Here is a 17,248-nt window from a genome sequence, read left to right on the forward strand (position 1 = left end):
GTTATGTCTTCAGTCTCAGTGATCAAGTATTAAATGTCCAAATCCACGAGGCAGCGACCATCATCCACGGGAAGGGACCCTGGTCCGCTGGGGGGGGGGGGGGGAACCTTCGCCTACAGGGAGGGACCTCCATCAACGAGGAGAGACCGTGGTGTACAGGGAGGGGTCTTCGTCCACAGGGAGGGACCCACGTCCACGGGGCGCAGACCTCCGTCCACGGGCAGGGGTCTTCTCTCCCGGTTCCCGCTCCTGCCCCAAGGGACGAGGGAGGCACCGTGTTCCTGACTGTGTCCAGGGGCCGCGCCAGGGGTGTGCTCAGGGCCGCTGAGGGGTCCCGCCGGGAAGTCAGCCCGCGCTCTGGGGCCAAGGTCTGAGCCCCCCGGACGCCCTCCGCCCCTCTCACGGAGCTGGAGGGGTCTCGGGCCCAAGGCGCAGTCGCACGGGGCGGACTCCGCCCCTGACGCGCGCTGGGGGGCGGGGCCTGGAGGGAGGGGGCACGGCGCGTGACCCTGGCGCCGCATTGGCCCCGCAGCGAAGCGCCGCGACACGTGACCGGCGATCCCGGCCCGCGCGCGCACACGCACGTACACTTCACGCACGCGCAGGCCGCACCGGCCCCGGCCGAGCCCATGGCGTCCGAGCGGCTGCAGAGCCGGCCCGCCTGCCTGCTGGTGGCCAGCGGCGCCGCCGAGGGTGAGGCTCGCGAGGGCGGGCGGGCGTCCAGCGGCGCCGGCGGGGAGGCAGGTGGAAGACCCGCCGTGGAGAGGGAGCGTCGCCAGTGTCCCGGGCGCGGGGGCGCTGGCTGACCGCCGGGGGGCCCCGCGCCCCGGCGTTTCTGTGGGAAGAGAGCGGGTCCCGGGCTGGCGCCCGCAGGTGCCGCCTCGGGGGCGGGCAGGCCTCAGTGTGGGGAGGGGCGGGGGGTTTCTGAGGGGCCGGGTGGGGAGGCGGCAGGCCCGGGGACCGGGGCCTTTCGGAGCAGGTGGGTCATGAGCCTGTGCCCACCTGTCTGCTGGCTGGCCCTGCGCACACCCAGGAGGGTGAGGGGTTGGGGAAGTTTGGTTCTGGGGAACGGAAATGTGCGGGGGCAGAGAACCCTCAGACCCGCCAGGTGGTGAAGGCACCAGGAGGGGCCGGCGTGGGGCTCGAGCAGGACAGCGGGGCTGGTGGGTCTGCGATTCCGTGCAGATTCTCGCTCAGGACCAGCAGGGAAGGAACGAACCGACGGGCGGGGAGGCAGCTGACTGTCCTGAGCATCTGTGCTTCCTTTGTCGGAGGGAAGTGATGAGCCCTTGGTCACGTGGTGGGGGAGGTGGCGACCCAGGGTTGGGACCTGGGGTCTGGCTCTGGAGCCTGGTCTCCTTGTATTCTGGCGGCGCAAGAGGGTGAGGGAGAGGATTGCAGGTCGTGGAGTCACTGTGTGCTGAGCCCCAGGGGCCCTGAGCGCTGTGCCCACACTGAGGGTGGGAGGAGACACGGGGAAGGGGTCGGTCCTGGAGAGGCAGGTTGGGGGGTACAACCAAAGGTGGCTGCGGAGTGGATGAGGGTGAGGAGGGCCAGCTTGGCGGTGCGGTGCGGAAGGGATGTTGAGGACGTGGGGTGGGGACACAGCTCTGACCAGGCCACGAGGCACTGTAGGCAGGATGAGGGTTCCGGCCAGAGTCCCTTGAGGAGGTCCTGGGGTGAAGCAGTGTTCAAGGAACTGAGAGCACCATCAGGCAAAGTCTGGGGGACGATTTGTGGGTACTGTCTTTGCTCAGCGCGTGCACTCTGCTCGATACGTATTAGTACAAAAGGACGAATAAAGATGGAGAAGAGGTTTGGGGGTGGGGTCGGGGATTGGGGTAAAGGTGGAAGGGTGCACACCAATCCCATTTAGAAGCAGATAGCTCCAGCCCCAGCAGCCAGGAATCTTGTGGGCCAGACGTGGACAGAAGAGGGCTGTGAGCAGCACTGGGGATGGGGGCAGGGTCCGGGAGCCTGGTGAGCAGAGGCCACGTGTCCTTCAGTGAGGGCGAGGCCTGCCCGAGGGGAGTGAAGAGGGTCCTGCTGACCCTTGCCCACCCCCCAGGATATAGGGCTTGCTCAGTGTTGCCTCTCCCTGGCTGAATGTAGGGGGAGTGGGGGTTGGGCTCAGTCGATGCCCTTGGGTTTGCACTTGGGTTTGTCTTCTGGAAAGGCCTTTAGTAGTCAGGCCAGGGAGAGAGCCTGTCCTTTGGGGGCGGGGCCTGTGGGCTGGGGCTGTGAGAGGGGGTCCTCCATTGGGGTGGGGGACCAGGAGAGGACTCCAGGCTGGAGCTGGGAGTGTGTGCCCTGCTGCCCCTCGTGCTGCCCCCAGAGCCTCGTGGCCTTTTTAGAGCCGTGTTCACCTTGCAGGTGTGTCCGCCCAGTCCTTCCTGCACTGCTTCACGTTGGCTGGCGCCGCCTTCAACCTGCAGGTGGCCACCCCTGGGGTGAGTCCAGCCAGACGCACGGACGGGCTCCCTACCTTTTTGGGGCTGAGGCCGGGGGAGTGCTGTTGGTCTCAGGGAGGAGCAGGGAGCCTCGGGTTGACGTGACCCCGAGAGAGGTGGCCGGGCTGAGGACTCGGACCTTGGTGGCATCGTCAAGCTCTGGCCCCACTGTGGTGCGGGAGACCTTTTGTCGTAGGTCAGCGCGTGCGCACGTGCGCGAGGGTGGTATGGACCTTCACCAGTTCTCCAGTTTTCTCTGGCGTGGGCTTTAGGGGTCACAGCGATGCCTCAAGTGTCTGTCACTTGGCATGTTTCTGTTGTCCCCAGTGGGACAGTTGCTGCCACCTTATAGGTGGGAGACGAGGGCCAGCAAGGGGTGGCTGGGGGGTGCGGCGAGGAGGGGTGAGGGGCTGGGCTGTCGGTGCCTTTGTCCCCGAGCTCTCGTCAGCCTCTGAAGTCCCTGTGAACCGACAGTGGGGTGTCTGCCTCTCGGTGCTCCTGCAGGGGAGGACCATAGACTTCGTGGACGTTAACGAGAGCAACGCCCGCTGGGTGCAGGATTTCCGCCTCAAGGCCTACGCGAGCCCCGCCAAGCTGGAGTCCATTGATGGTGAGGGGCCCCGGGGGCCAGAACCTTGGGGGCTCGAGGTGTGGGATCCCGGGGGGGTGGTTCGTGGCCTCCAGAGTGCTCCCTTGCTTCTGTTTCTGACGCACTTGCCGCGGAGCGCCGTGACTGAGCCGCCCGCGTCCTCGCTGTCTGTGACCGAACTGCCGTGGTCTCCCCCCAGGTGCCCGGTACCACGCCCTCCTGATTCCCAGCTGTCCCGGGGCCCTGGCCGACCTGGCCAGCAGTGGGTCCCTCGCCCGCATCCTCCAGCACTTCCGCTCAGAGAGCAGTAGGTGACCCCTGGGACTGGGGATGTGCGTGGGGCGGCACCAACGGCCGGGAGAGGCCAGTGGGGATGGTTTGGGGGGGCAGACAGGGCAGACGCAGAGAGCCTCTGACTGACCATCGAGGGCGCACGTGCTTGCACGCACAGGTGCACACACACGCGTTGGGGCGCCCCTCCCTGTGCCCCCCACCATGTGCCCCTCGGTCGCTCCCCCTGTGTGTGACCTCTTCCTGGCCTCCGTGGGGGCTGGTGGCTGTTTCCCCCAACTCGCTCTGAGGCGGGTGGGCGACCTGCCGGCTTTGTTCGTCACGGGGTTCAGGGCTGGAGGCCAGCAGGGCCAGGAGAAAGGCTGTTCTGTGGAGATGTGGCACGCTGCCCAGACCTGACAGGGATGGGGACAGGATGCTCATTAGGGACCAACAGACAGAAACCCAGGGCTCCACACAGCGACCTTTGTCAGCGGGAACAGGGCCGCCTGTGTCCAGTGTGGTCTGGACAGAGAGTGGTCATTCCCGGCCGCCGCTGCCACCGTGGGAATGCGCTCCAGCTCCCCCCCTGCAGTTTGGTCACTGGGCCCGTCGCGCCCCATCGGTGGAGGGAGCTCTGAGCTGGGAGATGTGGGGAGAGGGGCAGGGGCCCCGGCGGGTGTCGACCTCAGGCCCCGCCCCTGCTTCCAGAGCCCATCTGTGCTGTTGGTCACGGCGTCGCCGCCCTCTGCTGCGCCACCAACGAGGACCGGTCGTGGGTGTTCCAGGGCTACAGCGTCACGGGGGTGAGTGCGGTGCAAGGGAGGGTCCCAGGTCCCAAGCCGTAGAAGGCTTCAGAGGCCCGCATACGTGCTTGGAGGCACGGGGACTGTCCTCTGGCAAGGGTGACAGTCATGTGCCCAGCCCAGGATCATGGGTTTCCAGCCCCAGGCAGTGGTGCTGCTTGCTTGCCCCTCCTCACCCCTCCCCTGCTGCCCCTCCAGGATGGCCCCAGGGCACAGGCACAGGCTCTGGACAGGGGAGGGGAGCACAGGGTGGGGCTCTTAGTGTGTGTGTGTGTATGTGTGTGTGGGGGGGGGGGTGGGGGGGGTGACTTTGGGATGCTGGGGAAGGAGCAGGGGTCAGGTCAAGACCTTGCTTTTGTCCTTGTCAAGTGCACGGCACCTTTCATGTCCAGGAGTGAGGGAGAGGGCCTGGTCAGACAGGAGGCTGGAGGGAGGGTCCAGACCTTGAGGACTGCGGCCCGACCACTTGGGTCTGCATGGGACCGGCCTGGCCAGTGGTGTGGCCGAGGTTGGGAGGGGGGAGAGCCACAGGGGCATCTCACTGTGTGCCCCTGCGACCCTGGGGCGGCTGTACCCACGACCCTGTCCCTGGACTCTGCCCGTTGCTACCGAGGGGCTCAGCCCTGAGGCTGCTCGCCCAGCCCAGCTCCTTCACTGGCTCATGCGCCCTGGGGCCGTGGAGGGGCGCCCGATGGTTTTGTTGTCTGAGCACCTGCGGCGGGAGGGCGGACCCCCTGGAGCAGCGGCGCACAGCCCCAGCCCCGGGGTCCCTGCTTGATTTGGACCTTCCTGACCCCGGGGTGGGAACCCCCTCCCCCCGCAGCCCTCTGTGTACGAGCTCGTCAGGGCGCCTGGCTTTGCCCGCCTGCCCCTCATCGTGGAGGACTTCGTGAAGGACGCGGGCGCCAACTTCAGTGGTGAGCTGGGTGGGGGCCGCAGCTGCGGCTGAGCCCTGGGGGAGGCCCAGGCCAAGTCCTCCCCAGGCCCCTGCGAGGGGAGAGGGGGGCGAGCCTGGCGCGGGCACTGCCTGAGGCCCACGCTCTTGGGGCCCCTGCAGCCAGCGAGCCTGATGCTGTGCACGTGGTGCTGGACCGCCACCTCGTCACGGGCCAGAACGCCAGCTCCACCGTCCCGGCTGTGCAGAATCTGCTCTTCTTGTGCGGCAGCCGGTGAGGGGCCGTGGGGTGGGGGGGGTGCGGGCTCCTGGCTCCTGGCAGGCCCTTTGCCGGAGCCTGACCCCTGACCTGACCTGTCCTGCAGGAAGTGACATGGCTTCCCGCGGAGCCAGCCGGCCTGCCAGTGGACGCTGCCACCTCAGGCCTCCGGGGACCCTGCCTCTGCGACCGCCCCTGAGAGCGACTTTCCCGGCCCCTGCCTGACCCTGTGGGATTGTTGGGGGCCTCCGGGACTGAGCCCTGAGGGGCGTTTTCTTTGGAGCAGAGGGAGAGCTGAGGGCCGATAGGTGGTCTCTGAGAATTCCAAGTGAGCGTAACGCGCAGAGTGGGTCTGAGTCAGCCGCGGGGGTCCTGGTGTGGGGTCTCGGCGCCCCCTGGTCTTCCTGGGCGCTGGGTCTCTTGCCCTTGCCTGTCCCTGTCCGCCCAGACTGAGCCTCGCCAGGGCACCGGGATCCCATTTTGTGTGGTGACGGTGCCTGGGCTGCTGCCCCCACCGCTGTGGGTGTTGGGGGGCTGTGCTAGCTCCCGGCCCCCAGAATGCCCCCGGACCGGCGGGTGCTGAAGGAGCCGCCCTAACTGTAGTCCTTGCCTGGTGTGTGGTTTCGCATTGTGATGGCGGCACTGCGCCAGGCCAGGGTGGACCCAGGGGCAGGTGTCACCACGCTCCTGAGGGAAACGTGCTCGTGTGTCTTCAGAGCGGTGCTGCTGGCCCACAGCGCTGCTGCCGGGTGGCCTCCAGGCTTGCAGCCGCACCTCTGCTTGTGAAGTAGAAGTGACAGCGGCACAGGCCCTACCAGGCGGGAGGCCTTGCGTGTGGCCGGCCTGGGTCTGGGGTGGCGGTCGGTCCGCACCATCCAGGACCCCGCAGGCCTTTGCTGGGGAGGCCCCTTCCCGGTGCGTCCGGATCACCCTGTGGTCTCCTCGGGGTGCCTGGCCCAGGCTGCGGCCCATGGTGGGACCTCCAGGAGCCGCCTGGGCCTTCTTGTGGGTCCCACCTTCCGCCAGCCCCTCCCCGTCTGGGCCCAGCTCTGCACCCAGCCCCTTGGAACAGAGGAGGAGCAAGGAAGCAAGGCATCCCTGGGTCTCAGGCCGCTCCTTCCAGTGCCGCAGACCACTCTGAGATGCTCCCACACCCCCTCCGCTTCGGGTGTTTGCTGGGAGCACTGTACCAGGAGCTCCTGACACCGCTGTCGCCCTGCTCTGTGCCCACTGCGGGCTGGCCACCCGCACCCAGGGGCCTTGGTCCTACTCTGCCTGCACGGATCACCGCAGGTTTCTTAAAGATCACGCCTCGTGGGTGTCATCTGTACCATCTACAGAGAGCTGGTGGTGGTTTTGCTTCTGAGTGTCAGATCAAGGTGCGGCGGGCCCTGCCGAGCGCCCCACACAGCCGCTTCCTGGGCAGCCGCTGTGGCTCGGCCCTGGCTTTGCCAGGTCAGGGTGTGGGGCTGGGGGTGCCTCCAGGCTTCTAGAAATGCGGCCCCCCCCCCCCCCCCGGAAGGGGCAGGGTGTGGGTGTGGGCAGTCTGCTGCTCTGGGATGCCCCCACATGCCTAGGGCTTTAAAACAGACCCTGACGTCCGCCTGCAGGAAATGATCTACGGGAACAACGCGTAAGCGTCTATAGCAGCATTAGTCACAATAACAAACGTAAAACAAATTGTAGTTTCCATGACCCGTGTATTTTTTTTTGTTTATTTTGAGAGTGAGTGCGAATGGGGAAGGTGCAGAGAAAGAGGGAGACAGGCTCTAAGCAGGTTCCATGCCATCAGCACAGCGCCTGGCACGGGGCTTGAACCCATGGACCGTGGGATCATGATCTGGGCGGAAACCAAGAGTTGGATGCTTAACCAGCAGAGCTCCCCAGGCGCCCCAACCCGAGCATTCTCACTACCAGGCGATACTAACGTCCAGGTGGTAGAGCAACGAAGCTCTGAGAACATCCTCCAGACTGGACCCTGAGAACATCATGCAAAGGAGCCAGATGTCAAGGGCCACGTGTGCGAGCCTATTACCCAAACTACCTAGAAAACCCAAAGTACCGTTGTTTGTGGGTGGGAGGCTGGGGCGAAGGAACAGGAAACCTTTCAGGGTGGGGGCAGTGTTTCGGAGCTCCGTGGTCTGCAGGGTCTAAGTACTAATGTCACCAGCCCATACGTGTGGGTGAGTGGGTGGGCTCGATGCATGTTGATCGTACCCAGTCACACAGACCCGATGCCCGGGGTCGGGATTGGGGGCAGATTCCAAGTCCTAGGGTGCAGCCAGCTTGGAGGGGAAGGCCTGGCCCCAGCCTGCCTGTCAGCCGAGACCTCGATGAGCCTCAGGTACAAAGCCGCCAGTCAGACACCCAGCAGCCCCCCCTGCTGTGACCTGCCTGCTCCCTGCACACCCTAAGGTGGTTCTCAGCAGAGGCTGGGCCAGCTGGGGCCAGGCTCGTGTACCTGAGGTGATGCAGCCCACCGTGGGCCCTGTGCCCAGAACCCCACCCTTGGCAAGGTGGCCATTCTGGAACCAACACCATGCCCTGATGCTCTGGCCCCAGCAGAAAGTTGGGGGGGCCTGGGCATCTCTAGAAAGCTGTGGGGGACAGCATTGTGCACTTGGTGGCGCTCCCAGGGAGAAGGGGGCATTGGCCTCCCTGCTGGCCCTTAGTGGGACCCAGGGCTGTGTCTCAGGGCTGTCCCTGACCCCTGTCTTCACCTGCACAGACCCGGAATGGTCAGCCGGAACCCTCCCTACCTGGAGGGCAGATGGGTAGCCTGTGACCCTAACGTGACCTCTTCTGGGCAGCCTCGCCCAGCCTCCCGTGCCTCTTCTGGTGGGACAGAGGGGCTACCCCGGGAGCCCCCGTCACTGCCCCCAACAAGCCCTTCCCGGTGTAGTAGGTGTTGCGCCAGTGGACGTGTCCATTTGAGGCCACGCCACACTGGGCACTCAGGGCTTGGAGGTAACAGCCAGCACATACCCAACCGTCCCCCCGGGTGGCACCCACACGGGAACCAAAGCAGCAGGGATGCCCCTGGGTGCTCCCGCCCCCTGGCTCCAGCCGCACTCAGCACAGGCTCCAGGCCCAGGTGAGGGCCTGCAACTGCATCACCCCAGCTGGACTCCGGTTGTAGCCTTGGTTGTAGCCAAAGGCGGGGGCAGCGGTGCCGGGGGGAGGGGCTGCGGCGAGTCAGGAACGGAGCACAAGAAAAGTGATTGCTTTAATGAGTTAGGCAAAATTTTACACAGAATCTAGGATCCATCCGGGCTCCAACCGGTAAAAAATGCACAATTCATCGCCAGGCCTATCACTCGCCCCGTCAGGTGGTGCAGATCCGTGCTCCGGCCTCAGGCACCTCCAGCCTCAGGCACCGGGCTACTTTCCGTTCTCTGCGCCGAACATGCGTTCCTAGGGAGGGAGACGGAAAAGTGTGCCAGGTGCCAGGAAAGGCCTTCGGGACCGGGGCTGCGCCAGAGTCCGCCTGCCCAGGTTGCCAGAGGAGCCGACACCCCCGAGTCCCCAGGGGAGGTCCCAGCCCTGCCCGACTCGAGCCCTGGGGCGCTCACCATCAGCACGCGCTCCAGCTTCACGGCGTCGGCAGCAAACTTGCGGATGCCGTCCGAGAGCTTCTCCACGGCCATCTGGTCTTCGTTGTGCAGCCAGCGGAAGGCCTTCTCATCCAGGTGCACCTTCTCCAGGTCGCTCGCCTGGGCTGGGAGCACGGGCATCACCCAGGGCCTTCTGCACCGCCCCCCACCCCGTGCCCCTCCAGGCCCCGGGCCCTTGGGCTCCAGACACAGGTGGGACGCGGTCCCTGCCCCTGGGCTGCACCCGCCCCGCGGTGACCAGGGTGAGACGGCCTTACCCGCCTTGGCCGACAGCATGGGTGCCAGCTTGCTGTTGTCCTTGAGCAGCTCCCCCAGCAGCTTGGGCGAGATGGTGAGGAAGTCACAGCCCGCCAGCGCCTTGATCTCGCCGGTGTTGCGGAAGGAGGCGCCCATGACGATGGTCTTGTAGCCAAACTTCTTGTAGTAGTTGTAGATCTTGGTGACGCTCTTCACTCCTGCCGTGACACACACCGGGTTCCTGAGTGGCCTCCCCGCCGACAGCGCCGCCCAGAGCCGCCACCCCCTGACCCTGCGCCCCGCCGCGCCCCTCACCGGGGTCCTCCAGGGGCTCGTAGGCCTTCTTGTCTGTGTTGGCCACATGCCAGTCGAGGATGCGCCCCACGAAGGGGGAGATGAGCGTCACCCCCGCCTCGGCGCAGGCCACGGCCTGGGCAAAGGAGAAGAGCAGCGTCATGTTGCAGTGGATGCCGTGCTGCTCTTCCAGCTCCCTGAGGGGACAGGGCGGGGTGAGCCAGGCCGGGGGGCCCCGGGAACCCGCGCGGGACCCCGTGTGACCTGGAAAGAGGCTCGCGATTCACTCAGGGGACAGGCGGGATCGGGGTGGCCCCCCCTCCCCCCCACGGCACCCACATCTGCCACAGTCACCCGGGCTCTCCCTGGCCAGTGGGTGATGGGTGACTGGGATTTTCGTCGAACCCACATTTCAAAACAGAGAGAAAAGGCAAGACAGGCCCCCTGGGAGACAGTGGGCCTCTCCGGCCCAGACACGCACATCTGCACCTGGGACCCCAGTCCCACGCCACCTCCCAGAGCTGGCCGGGGCCGGACACCGCGGACTCACCTGACCACGGTACCGTCCCGCCCTCTGTCCCCCACCCCCTCCCCGCATCCTGCAGCCTCCCTGCGTCACCACCCACCAGGACGTGCTGGGGTTGACCTGAGATAGGGCAATGCCCACTCTGCCACGCGCTGCGGAGTGAGCTGGGACGGCCGAGCCTGTGCTCAGGCCCCTCTAGGCACATTTCTACCCCAAGGGACAGCTTCCAAGTGGCCTCCATGGCAGCGTTCGAGAAGTATGGCTGCGGAGAGCGAGGACTGGGCGGCGGTGGGCGGCCAGCCTCTACCACGTCTCGTGCGTGGCACAGCCATACGTGTTCCCGGCGTGGGCACCCGCAGCTCAGGCCGGCCCACGGGAGGTGCCGCGCTCGAGGCCAGGCCCTCCTATGACCACCACCTCGATGACCCGGCAGCTGCGCGGGTCCGACCTGACTGGCTAAGTGGAGGCGTTTTCGGAAGCGGCCGGTGGGGCGCTCTGGGAAGGTGGCTTTATCAAAGTGTGAGACAGGAGACAGACACTGTGGGGAAACAGTCCCTGAGCAGAGGACTCACGAAGGACAGGACTCTGTTCCATCTAACACTGAGATGGTGAAAGAGTGCAGAAGAAACAAGCCAGATTTGGCAGCGAAGGACACAGTCGACGCAGCTAATCCTCAAGAGGACTCTGGTCTGATCTGGACGGGGCTCGGTCTGCACAGCAAGTTTCCAGCGACCACGAGGACTGCGCATGGGCGCCGCCCAGCCTTGCGTGCGGCGAGCCACGTGCCATCGGGCACGGCCCCGGGCTCTGCTTACTTAGCCCAGGCGCCCACGTGCTGACCGTGCTGCTCGGGGAGGTTTGCAGCCTCGTGGCACCATGTGGATGTGGCCTCAGAAGCGGCTCGGACACGGGGCACCTCGCTAGCTCGGTCGGTTCTGGGTCTGACTGGCCCAGGTGATGATCTCGTGGTTTGTGGGTTCGAGCCCCACGTCGGGCTCTATGCTGACAGCCTGGAGCCTGCTTCAGATTCTGTGTCTCCCTCTCTCTCTCCCTCTGCCCCTCCCCCGCTTGTGCTCTGTCTCTGTCTCAAGAATAAATAAAAACGTTAAAACAAAACAAAACAGAAGTGGCTGGGACACATCTCAGCCCCATCCTGACCCGGATCTCAGTCTGCACGAGTGAGTGTCGGAGGCGGTGGCCAGGACCCCGGGAGGTGCAGCTGCCTGTACGTGTCCGTGTTAATGGCACTTTCTTTCCGGCCTGGCCGTGCTGCCCAAGGACTCGGGACACTTGCGGGAGCAACGAGCTGCGGAGGGCTCGGGAAAGGGATGTGCTGAGCGGGACCAACTGACTCGGGGTCAAGAACAATATCGAGGGTTCTCAAAAGATTTTCCAAACACTGCTGACAGAAATGACAAGTATCAAAGTAAAGGAGAAAAAACTGTGGCCGCAGACGGCACAGCCAGTGGGACACGGCCGGGACGGTGCTGAGGGGCGGCACGACGTGGCAACCCTACCCCCACGAGCGTGTCCCCAAGACGTACGCCACGTGCCCAAACCTGGACATGGACGTTCAAGGCAGCATCACCCGTGACGGCCCCAAAGGAGGACACACAAAATGCGGTGTAGATACGAGGGAGCATTAGCCTTAACAGGGACACAGCCCGGACACACGCTGCCACTTGGGTGAACCTCGAACACCTGCCACGTGAGGGAAGCCAGACACAAAAGGTCACGTGTTCTGTGATTCTGTTGACGTGAGACACGCGGAACAGGCAAAGCCAGAGAGACAGAAAGCGGGTGAGTGGCCGCAGGTGTTAAGGGGCCCAGAAAACCCACGCCCCATCGTGCGAGAGACGCCCTCGCTGGCACGGAGGCTCAGGTGTCGGTGGCCTCCGGGCAGGGACCGCTCGGGGCAGCTCAGCACACCTGGGACAACAACCGGTCGGCTCTTTACAGGTGGTGCCGGCGGGAGGACGGGAGCCTGGGGCCTCACGGAGGCCTCGCGCCTCTCTGGACGCGGCCACCCCGCACCCCGCCACCGGGAGGAGGGCCCCCCACGCGGCGCCCACCCCGGAACCTCCTGCAGAATTCCCCTCGCAGGGGTACTTACTTTCCGGCCTGAATCCCTTCCCAGGTGGACGACAGCTTTATAAGGACCTGGTCCTTGCTGATCCCGGCCTCCTGGTAGAGCTCGATGAGGCGCCTGGCACGGGCCACCATGGCGTCCTTGTCGAAGGACAACCTAGGACAACAAGGAGCGGCCTCGCCTCACGACACCCACCGAGAAGGACCAGCCTCACACCCCTCCAGGGGCCTACGCAGGACACAGGCTGGACGCCAGTCGCCGCACGGGGGGCACCGCCCCGCGCTCCTCACTGAGCGAGGCTGCGGCACCACGCGGGCCTACAGGCCCCCGAGCCCGTCCACCCGAGTCCTCACCTGGCATCCACTTCTGTGGATACACGGCCCGGAACCTTCTTCAATATTTCTGCTCCAAACAACACAAAAAGCTTATCCATGGCATTTTTAATCTGTTCCTCCTGTGACCTAAAATTCAAGGGAAAAAATTAGGTCAAAAGCTTGTTAGTTTTAAGGGCACAGGACTCTACAAAACAAATTCCTTTCCCTCATCTTCCCCCCCTTTTTCTAATGTTTATTTATGTATTTTGAGAGAGAGAAAGAGAGAGAGCAGGAACGGGGCGAGGGGCACAGAGAGAACCTCAAGCAGGCTCCGCACTGTCAGCACAGAGCCCTACGCGGGGCTTGATCTCAGGAACCATGAGATCACCACCTGAGCTGAAATCAGGAGTCGGATGCTTAACCGACTAAACCCCCCCAGGCGCCCCTCGTCTTCCTTTTCTTAAACAAACAAGAAAACCCCAAGAAAACAAAACACACACTTTTCCCCCTGAACTATGGTAAAACACACACAGCATAACAGTCACCACCGTGACCGTGTCTAAGAGCTCAGCTCGGGCATGCCAACGCTACCGTCTGCCTGCGGAACTTCCATCGTTCCAAACCGAATCCCTGCACCTTGTGGCACTTGACAAAAATAACCTCCTCCGTCCCCTTGCAGTGGCCTGGGCAGGCGAGTGCGGGGCGCAGTGGTTTCCAAAACGGCGCCCCGTCCGGGGGTCCTCGCCAGCCCAGTGCACACGGGAAAATCTCCACCCCGTGCATTGTGGGCGAGGACCCGTGGGGGGTGGCTGGACACAGGGATCGCTAAGAGCACCACCTCGTCACCCAATGCCAGAAGCACCGAGGCCTTGGGGACACAACGAGGTGAAAGAGCATGAGAAGGGACAGGCAGCTGGCTGAGGCGGGGGCCGTCCCTGGTGGAGGGCAGGGCACACATCACGCCCGCACGCCGCCCCGACCCGCGCTTCCCCAGGTACTCCCTCGGCTGTGCACTGTCACCCTGATGAAAACTTAAAGTGACATCAGGAAGGGGTACGTGGAGGGGGAGGAGCAGGGACAGATGGTAGATGGGCACCAGGGAACGTTCTAGGAGGTTCACGTACTCCAGGACCGGATTGTGGGGACGGCCGCACCACTGAATACATTTATCAGAACACACGGAGCTGTGCGCTTGGCGAGTCTTACTCTAGTAAAGCTGTTAAGAGATAATAAAATGACAGAAGGCAGGTCGCTGATCGCCGGGGCCGGGAGACTCGCCACAAGAGGGGAGGGAGGGACTTTCGGGGTGCTGCACCTTAACTGGGGAGTTTACAGAGGGTACACGCTCCGGTAAACGACATTCATTGAACCGGACACGTCCTATGGCTGCAGTTTCCTCCATGTAAATGACACTCTGAGAAAGTTGATAAAAACAAACATAAAAAACCCAGCTTCCAGAGTCTAAGAGGCTCAAGAACTAAAATGCGGTTGCGGCCCTGAGCTCACCCGCCCAGCTTCTTGCCGTAGGCGATGGCCTCGTCCAGCAGCCCCTCGTAGGCGGGCATCTGTGCCGCGGCCAGGATCAGGGAGGGGTTGGTGGTGGCGTCCTGGGGCTTGTACTCATCGATGGCTAGGGAAAAGATCAAGGAGAGCAGGAGAGTCGGTGGGGTGCTCGCTCCCCCCCCCGCCCAGTCCTCCACGAGTCCCCCAGACACGGACACAGAGTCGCACTTCGCACACATTCCTTCCCTGTCCCGGAAGGCTGGGCGAGGGGCGGCGGTTTGCACAATAACAAAACAACAACCAAGATTAAGGCCAGAGATCAAATAGAAATGTGCTCCTGTGAGGGCTGGTTCACCGCTGAGGCGCAAGGGAGGCCGGGAGGCGCTGGAAGAAGCTGGAAAGGCACTTCCTGCTGCCACACCGGGGCCAGCAGGCACGCGGACAAGTCAGCGAGTGACAGCACGCGGTTACATTCAACGACCACTTGCCTTCGTTCCACTCTCCTTTCTTTTTTCACCCTAGCTTGTTCTTAGTAACCGAGCCAGGAATGAGGAGAGACCAAGGAGGCGGAACCCGGAGCCTCACTGACCCGACGCTGTCAGGGCAGAGTGTGGACGAGCAGGGCCGGCCGACAGCCACCACCCCCACCGCCCACCCCCACCCCGCCCCCTGCATCACGCTGCTCACCTCTGGAGGGTTGGCTGGGGCGGTAAACTGACTGCGTGACTGAAAAGTAGCATTTTCAAAGTGCCCTTTGATGACAAGAGTACAGAGACGGAGAACAGATTGGGGGCTTCCAGGAACGGGGAAGGGGGGCAGCTCTCAGGGGCCCAAGGGACGTCTGTGTTCTAACTGTCCGGGGGCACAAGAGTCTACGCGTGTTATCACTCACTGTGGGCAATGCTGCTCCCCACCCCCTTTCAGGTTTCAAGCTGGGGAACACTGAGCCACGCCTGCCACCGTGCTGGCACCAAGTTCCTGCTTCTAACAGCACACCCACGGTCACATATAATGTCACCTCTGGCGGACAGCAGGCGAGTATACATGGGATTCTATGGGCTAATTTCACAACTTCCTGGGAGTCTATATTTCAAAATAATAAGAAGTGCTCTGGGGTGGTGTTTTTGCAGGTGTGTCAAAATTCACGGAGGAATGCACTGAAATGGTGCCTTTTGTTACATAAAATTAGGTCTTGATAAGGCTGACTTTCAGCAAACTTAAGAACAAAACCAATACTTATCTTGAGTCAACATGTGGGCTTCAGGGTCCAGGGAACTTAAACCGAATGTGAAACTGGGGGGTAGGGGCATTGTTCAGTAAAGAGCACCCATGGCTTCGATTGTATTTTCGAAGAGGTGTATGACCCACCCCACCCCCAACTCCTGCCAAGGTCACTTCACAAAATGACCACAAAACCGGATACTCAATTTACAACTATGTCATGTTTACAGATATACGTTATTAACTAATGCACATTTGTTAAAACTAAAAAATGATGGGCACTTGGGTGGCTCAGTGGTTAAGCATCTGACTTCAGCTCAGGTCATGATCTCACAGTTCGTGGGTTCGAGCCCCGCATCAGGCTCTGTGCTAACAGCGCGGAGCCTGGGGCCTCCTTTGGATTCTGTGTCTCCCTCTCTCTCTGCCCTTCCCCCACTCGTGCTCTCTCTCTCTCTCTCAAAAATAAATAAACATTAAAAAAATATGTCAACACTTGGGTTTAGATTTTGTTTTAATTGTTAATGTTTATTCACTTTTGAGAGAGACAGAGCATGAGCAGGGGAGGGGCAGAGAGAGAGGGAGACCCAGAATCCCAAGCAGGCTCCAGGCTCCAACCTGTCAGCAGAGAGCCCAACGCGGGGCTTGAACTCACAAACTGCGGGATCATGACCTGAGCCAAAGTTGGACACTTAACTGCCTGAACCACCCAGGCACCCCTAGATATTTCTTTCTTTTTTTTTTTTTATTATTCTTGAGGAGACAGAGAATTCCAAGCAGGTTCATTCAGTAAGTGCCCAAATCTTGATTTCAGCTCAGGTGGTGATATCACGGTTCGTGAGTTCCAGCCCCGTGTCAGGCTCTGGGCTGACACTGTGGAGCCTGCTTCGGATTTTGTGTCGCTCACTCTCTCTGCCTCCCCACATTCTCTCTCTCTCAAAAATAAATAAATAAACATTAAAAAAAAAAAAAAAAAGGCAGCCAAATGTGCGCGTTCACTCTCCTAGATAAACAACCCTCTTACTCAGAGTTGCCAAAGAGGAATTAAGGCCTGTTTGTCAAGCCACCATGAGAAAGCAGAAAAGAAAGGAAGTCACTCTGTATTGTGTGCCCCACAACACTCATCCCATGAGCGTTTCACAATTTTCCTGAAAATCTTGTTTGTTAGGCTGGGCACGGAGCGCTAGGGATTAACGGTATCGCCCTTCCCTCCGCCCGTCTGTGTTTCCCTGGTTCTCCCCGGTGAGCACAAGTCTAACTCCGGAAAATCTAAATTTCAACAGCAGGACAACCTTTGCTTTCCTAGGAGCACTGAGCTTTACCCACGCAGTGCCGCGGCCCCAGGCTGTGGATGTCCACCCAGGGGGACACCCTGCCACTGACAGTCACCTGCGGCTACGGCTGTCCCCGGCGGGGTGGGAAGATGTGCAACAGGAGATTGCAAAAGCTGGTCTTTCTGGGCCCAGAACTGACTCAAGTTCCTGCTCAGTAGGTCAACCTGTGCCGAATAAACCTGCACCTCGTGGGCAAGGGGTCCAGGTGGAAACCAGTTCCAGGTCCTCCTTGAATTTCTTCCTCAGCATAAAGCCTCGGAAAGCCCTCCCGGGGTTCCCAACAGCTCGGAGGGGGCCCCCTGCCCACCCCAGCCTGCTGCGCTCTTCAACCGCTCCCCTCAGCCCCTGCGCTCCCTCCTCCCCGACCCGCACCGGCCCTCCCCGCTTCGGGACCCCCGATCCCGGGCCCGCGCCCCCCTCAGGACCCCGATTACCCGGCCGCCTCGCCCCCCCCCCGCCCCCCCACCCCGGGCCCCGCCGGCCCTCCGCGTCCACGAACACCCGCCCCCAGCACGGCCAGTCAGCGCGCCTCACCGTGGAAGTCGCCCGTGTCGGCCACCACGGTGGTGAACTGCTTGAGCTGCTCCAGCGCGCTCTCCATCCTCTGCCGCTTTACGGGGGAGCCCGACATGGCGAAGCGGCGGCGGAGCGCGGCGGCCCACAATGCCCCGGGGGCCCCTCCGCGCCGGCCAATCGGAGAGCGGCGCGGGAAGGCGGGGCCGAGGGCGCCTCCGCCGCAGGGCGAAGCCCCGCCCGGGCGACGAAGCCCCGCCCCGGCGACGAAGCCCCGCCCCGGTTAGAGTGGGCCTGTGTCCCTGTCCCCCAGTCTTCGTGGGGCTGCAGGCGTCCG

The 17,248-nt window shown here is 62.8% G+C and overlaps 2 protein-coding genes across 3 annotated transcripts; one reads left to right on the top strand and one right to left on the bottom strand.

Annotated features, from left to right (window-relative positions):
• Positions 1 to 545: 545 nt before the first annotated feature.
• GATD1 (glutamine amidotransferase class 1 domain containing 1) lies at positions 546 to 6,949 on the top strand. Of its 2 annotated transcripts, XM_047877816.1 has the most exons (8): positions 546 to 693; positions 2,374 to 2,450; positions 2,955 to 3,060; positions 3,239 to 3,346; positions 4,021 to 4,115; positions 4,939 to 5,032; positions 5,173 to 5,284; positions 5,376 to 6,949. In XM_047877816.1, exons 1-8 carry the CDS (start codon positions 630 to 632, stop codon positions 5,380 to 5,382), a joined length of 663 nt encoding a protein of 220 aa, XP_047733772.1. In that variant the 5' UTR covers positions 546 to 629; the 3' UTR covers positions 5,383 to 6,949. The 2 variants fall into 2 exon arrangements, with proteins under 2 accessions (XP_047733772.1, XP_047733773.1); XM_047877817.1 differs by lacking the exon at positions 5,376 to 6,949 and having other exon boundaries at positions 5,173 to 5,288.
• Positions 6,950 to 8,482: 1,533 nt separating this feature from the next.
• TALDO1 (transaldolase 1) lies at positions 8,483 to 17,076 on the bottom strand. The gene is made up of 8 exons (XM_047877811.1): positions 16,933 to 17,076; positions 13,850 to 13,973; positions 12,383 to 12,490; positions 12,054 to 12,185; positions 9,436 to 9,611; positions 9,141 to 9,338; positions 8,842 to 8,987; positions 8,483 to 8,683 (listed from the first exon to the last, which is right to left on the bottom strand). The coding sequence occupies exons 1-8, from the start codon at positions 17,027 to 17,029 to the stop codon at positions 8,651 to 8,653; spliced, it is 1,014 nt and encodes a 337-aa protein (XP_047733767.1). The 5' UTR covers positions 17,030 to 17,076; the 3' UTR covers positions 8,483 to 8,650.
• Positions 17,077 to 17,248: the final 172 nt, after the last annotated feature.

This window comes from Prionailurus viverrinus, chromosome D1 (genome assembly GCF_022837055.1).
Source record: "Prionailurus viverrinus isolate Anna chromosome D1, UM_Priviv_1.0, whole genome shotgun sequence".
Taxonomy (NCBI): Eukaryota; Metazoa; Chordata; class Mammalia; order Carnivora; family Felidae; genus Prionailurus; species Prionailurus viverrinus.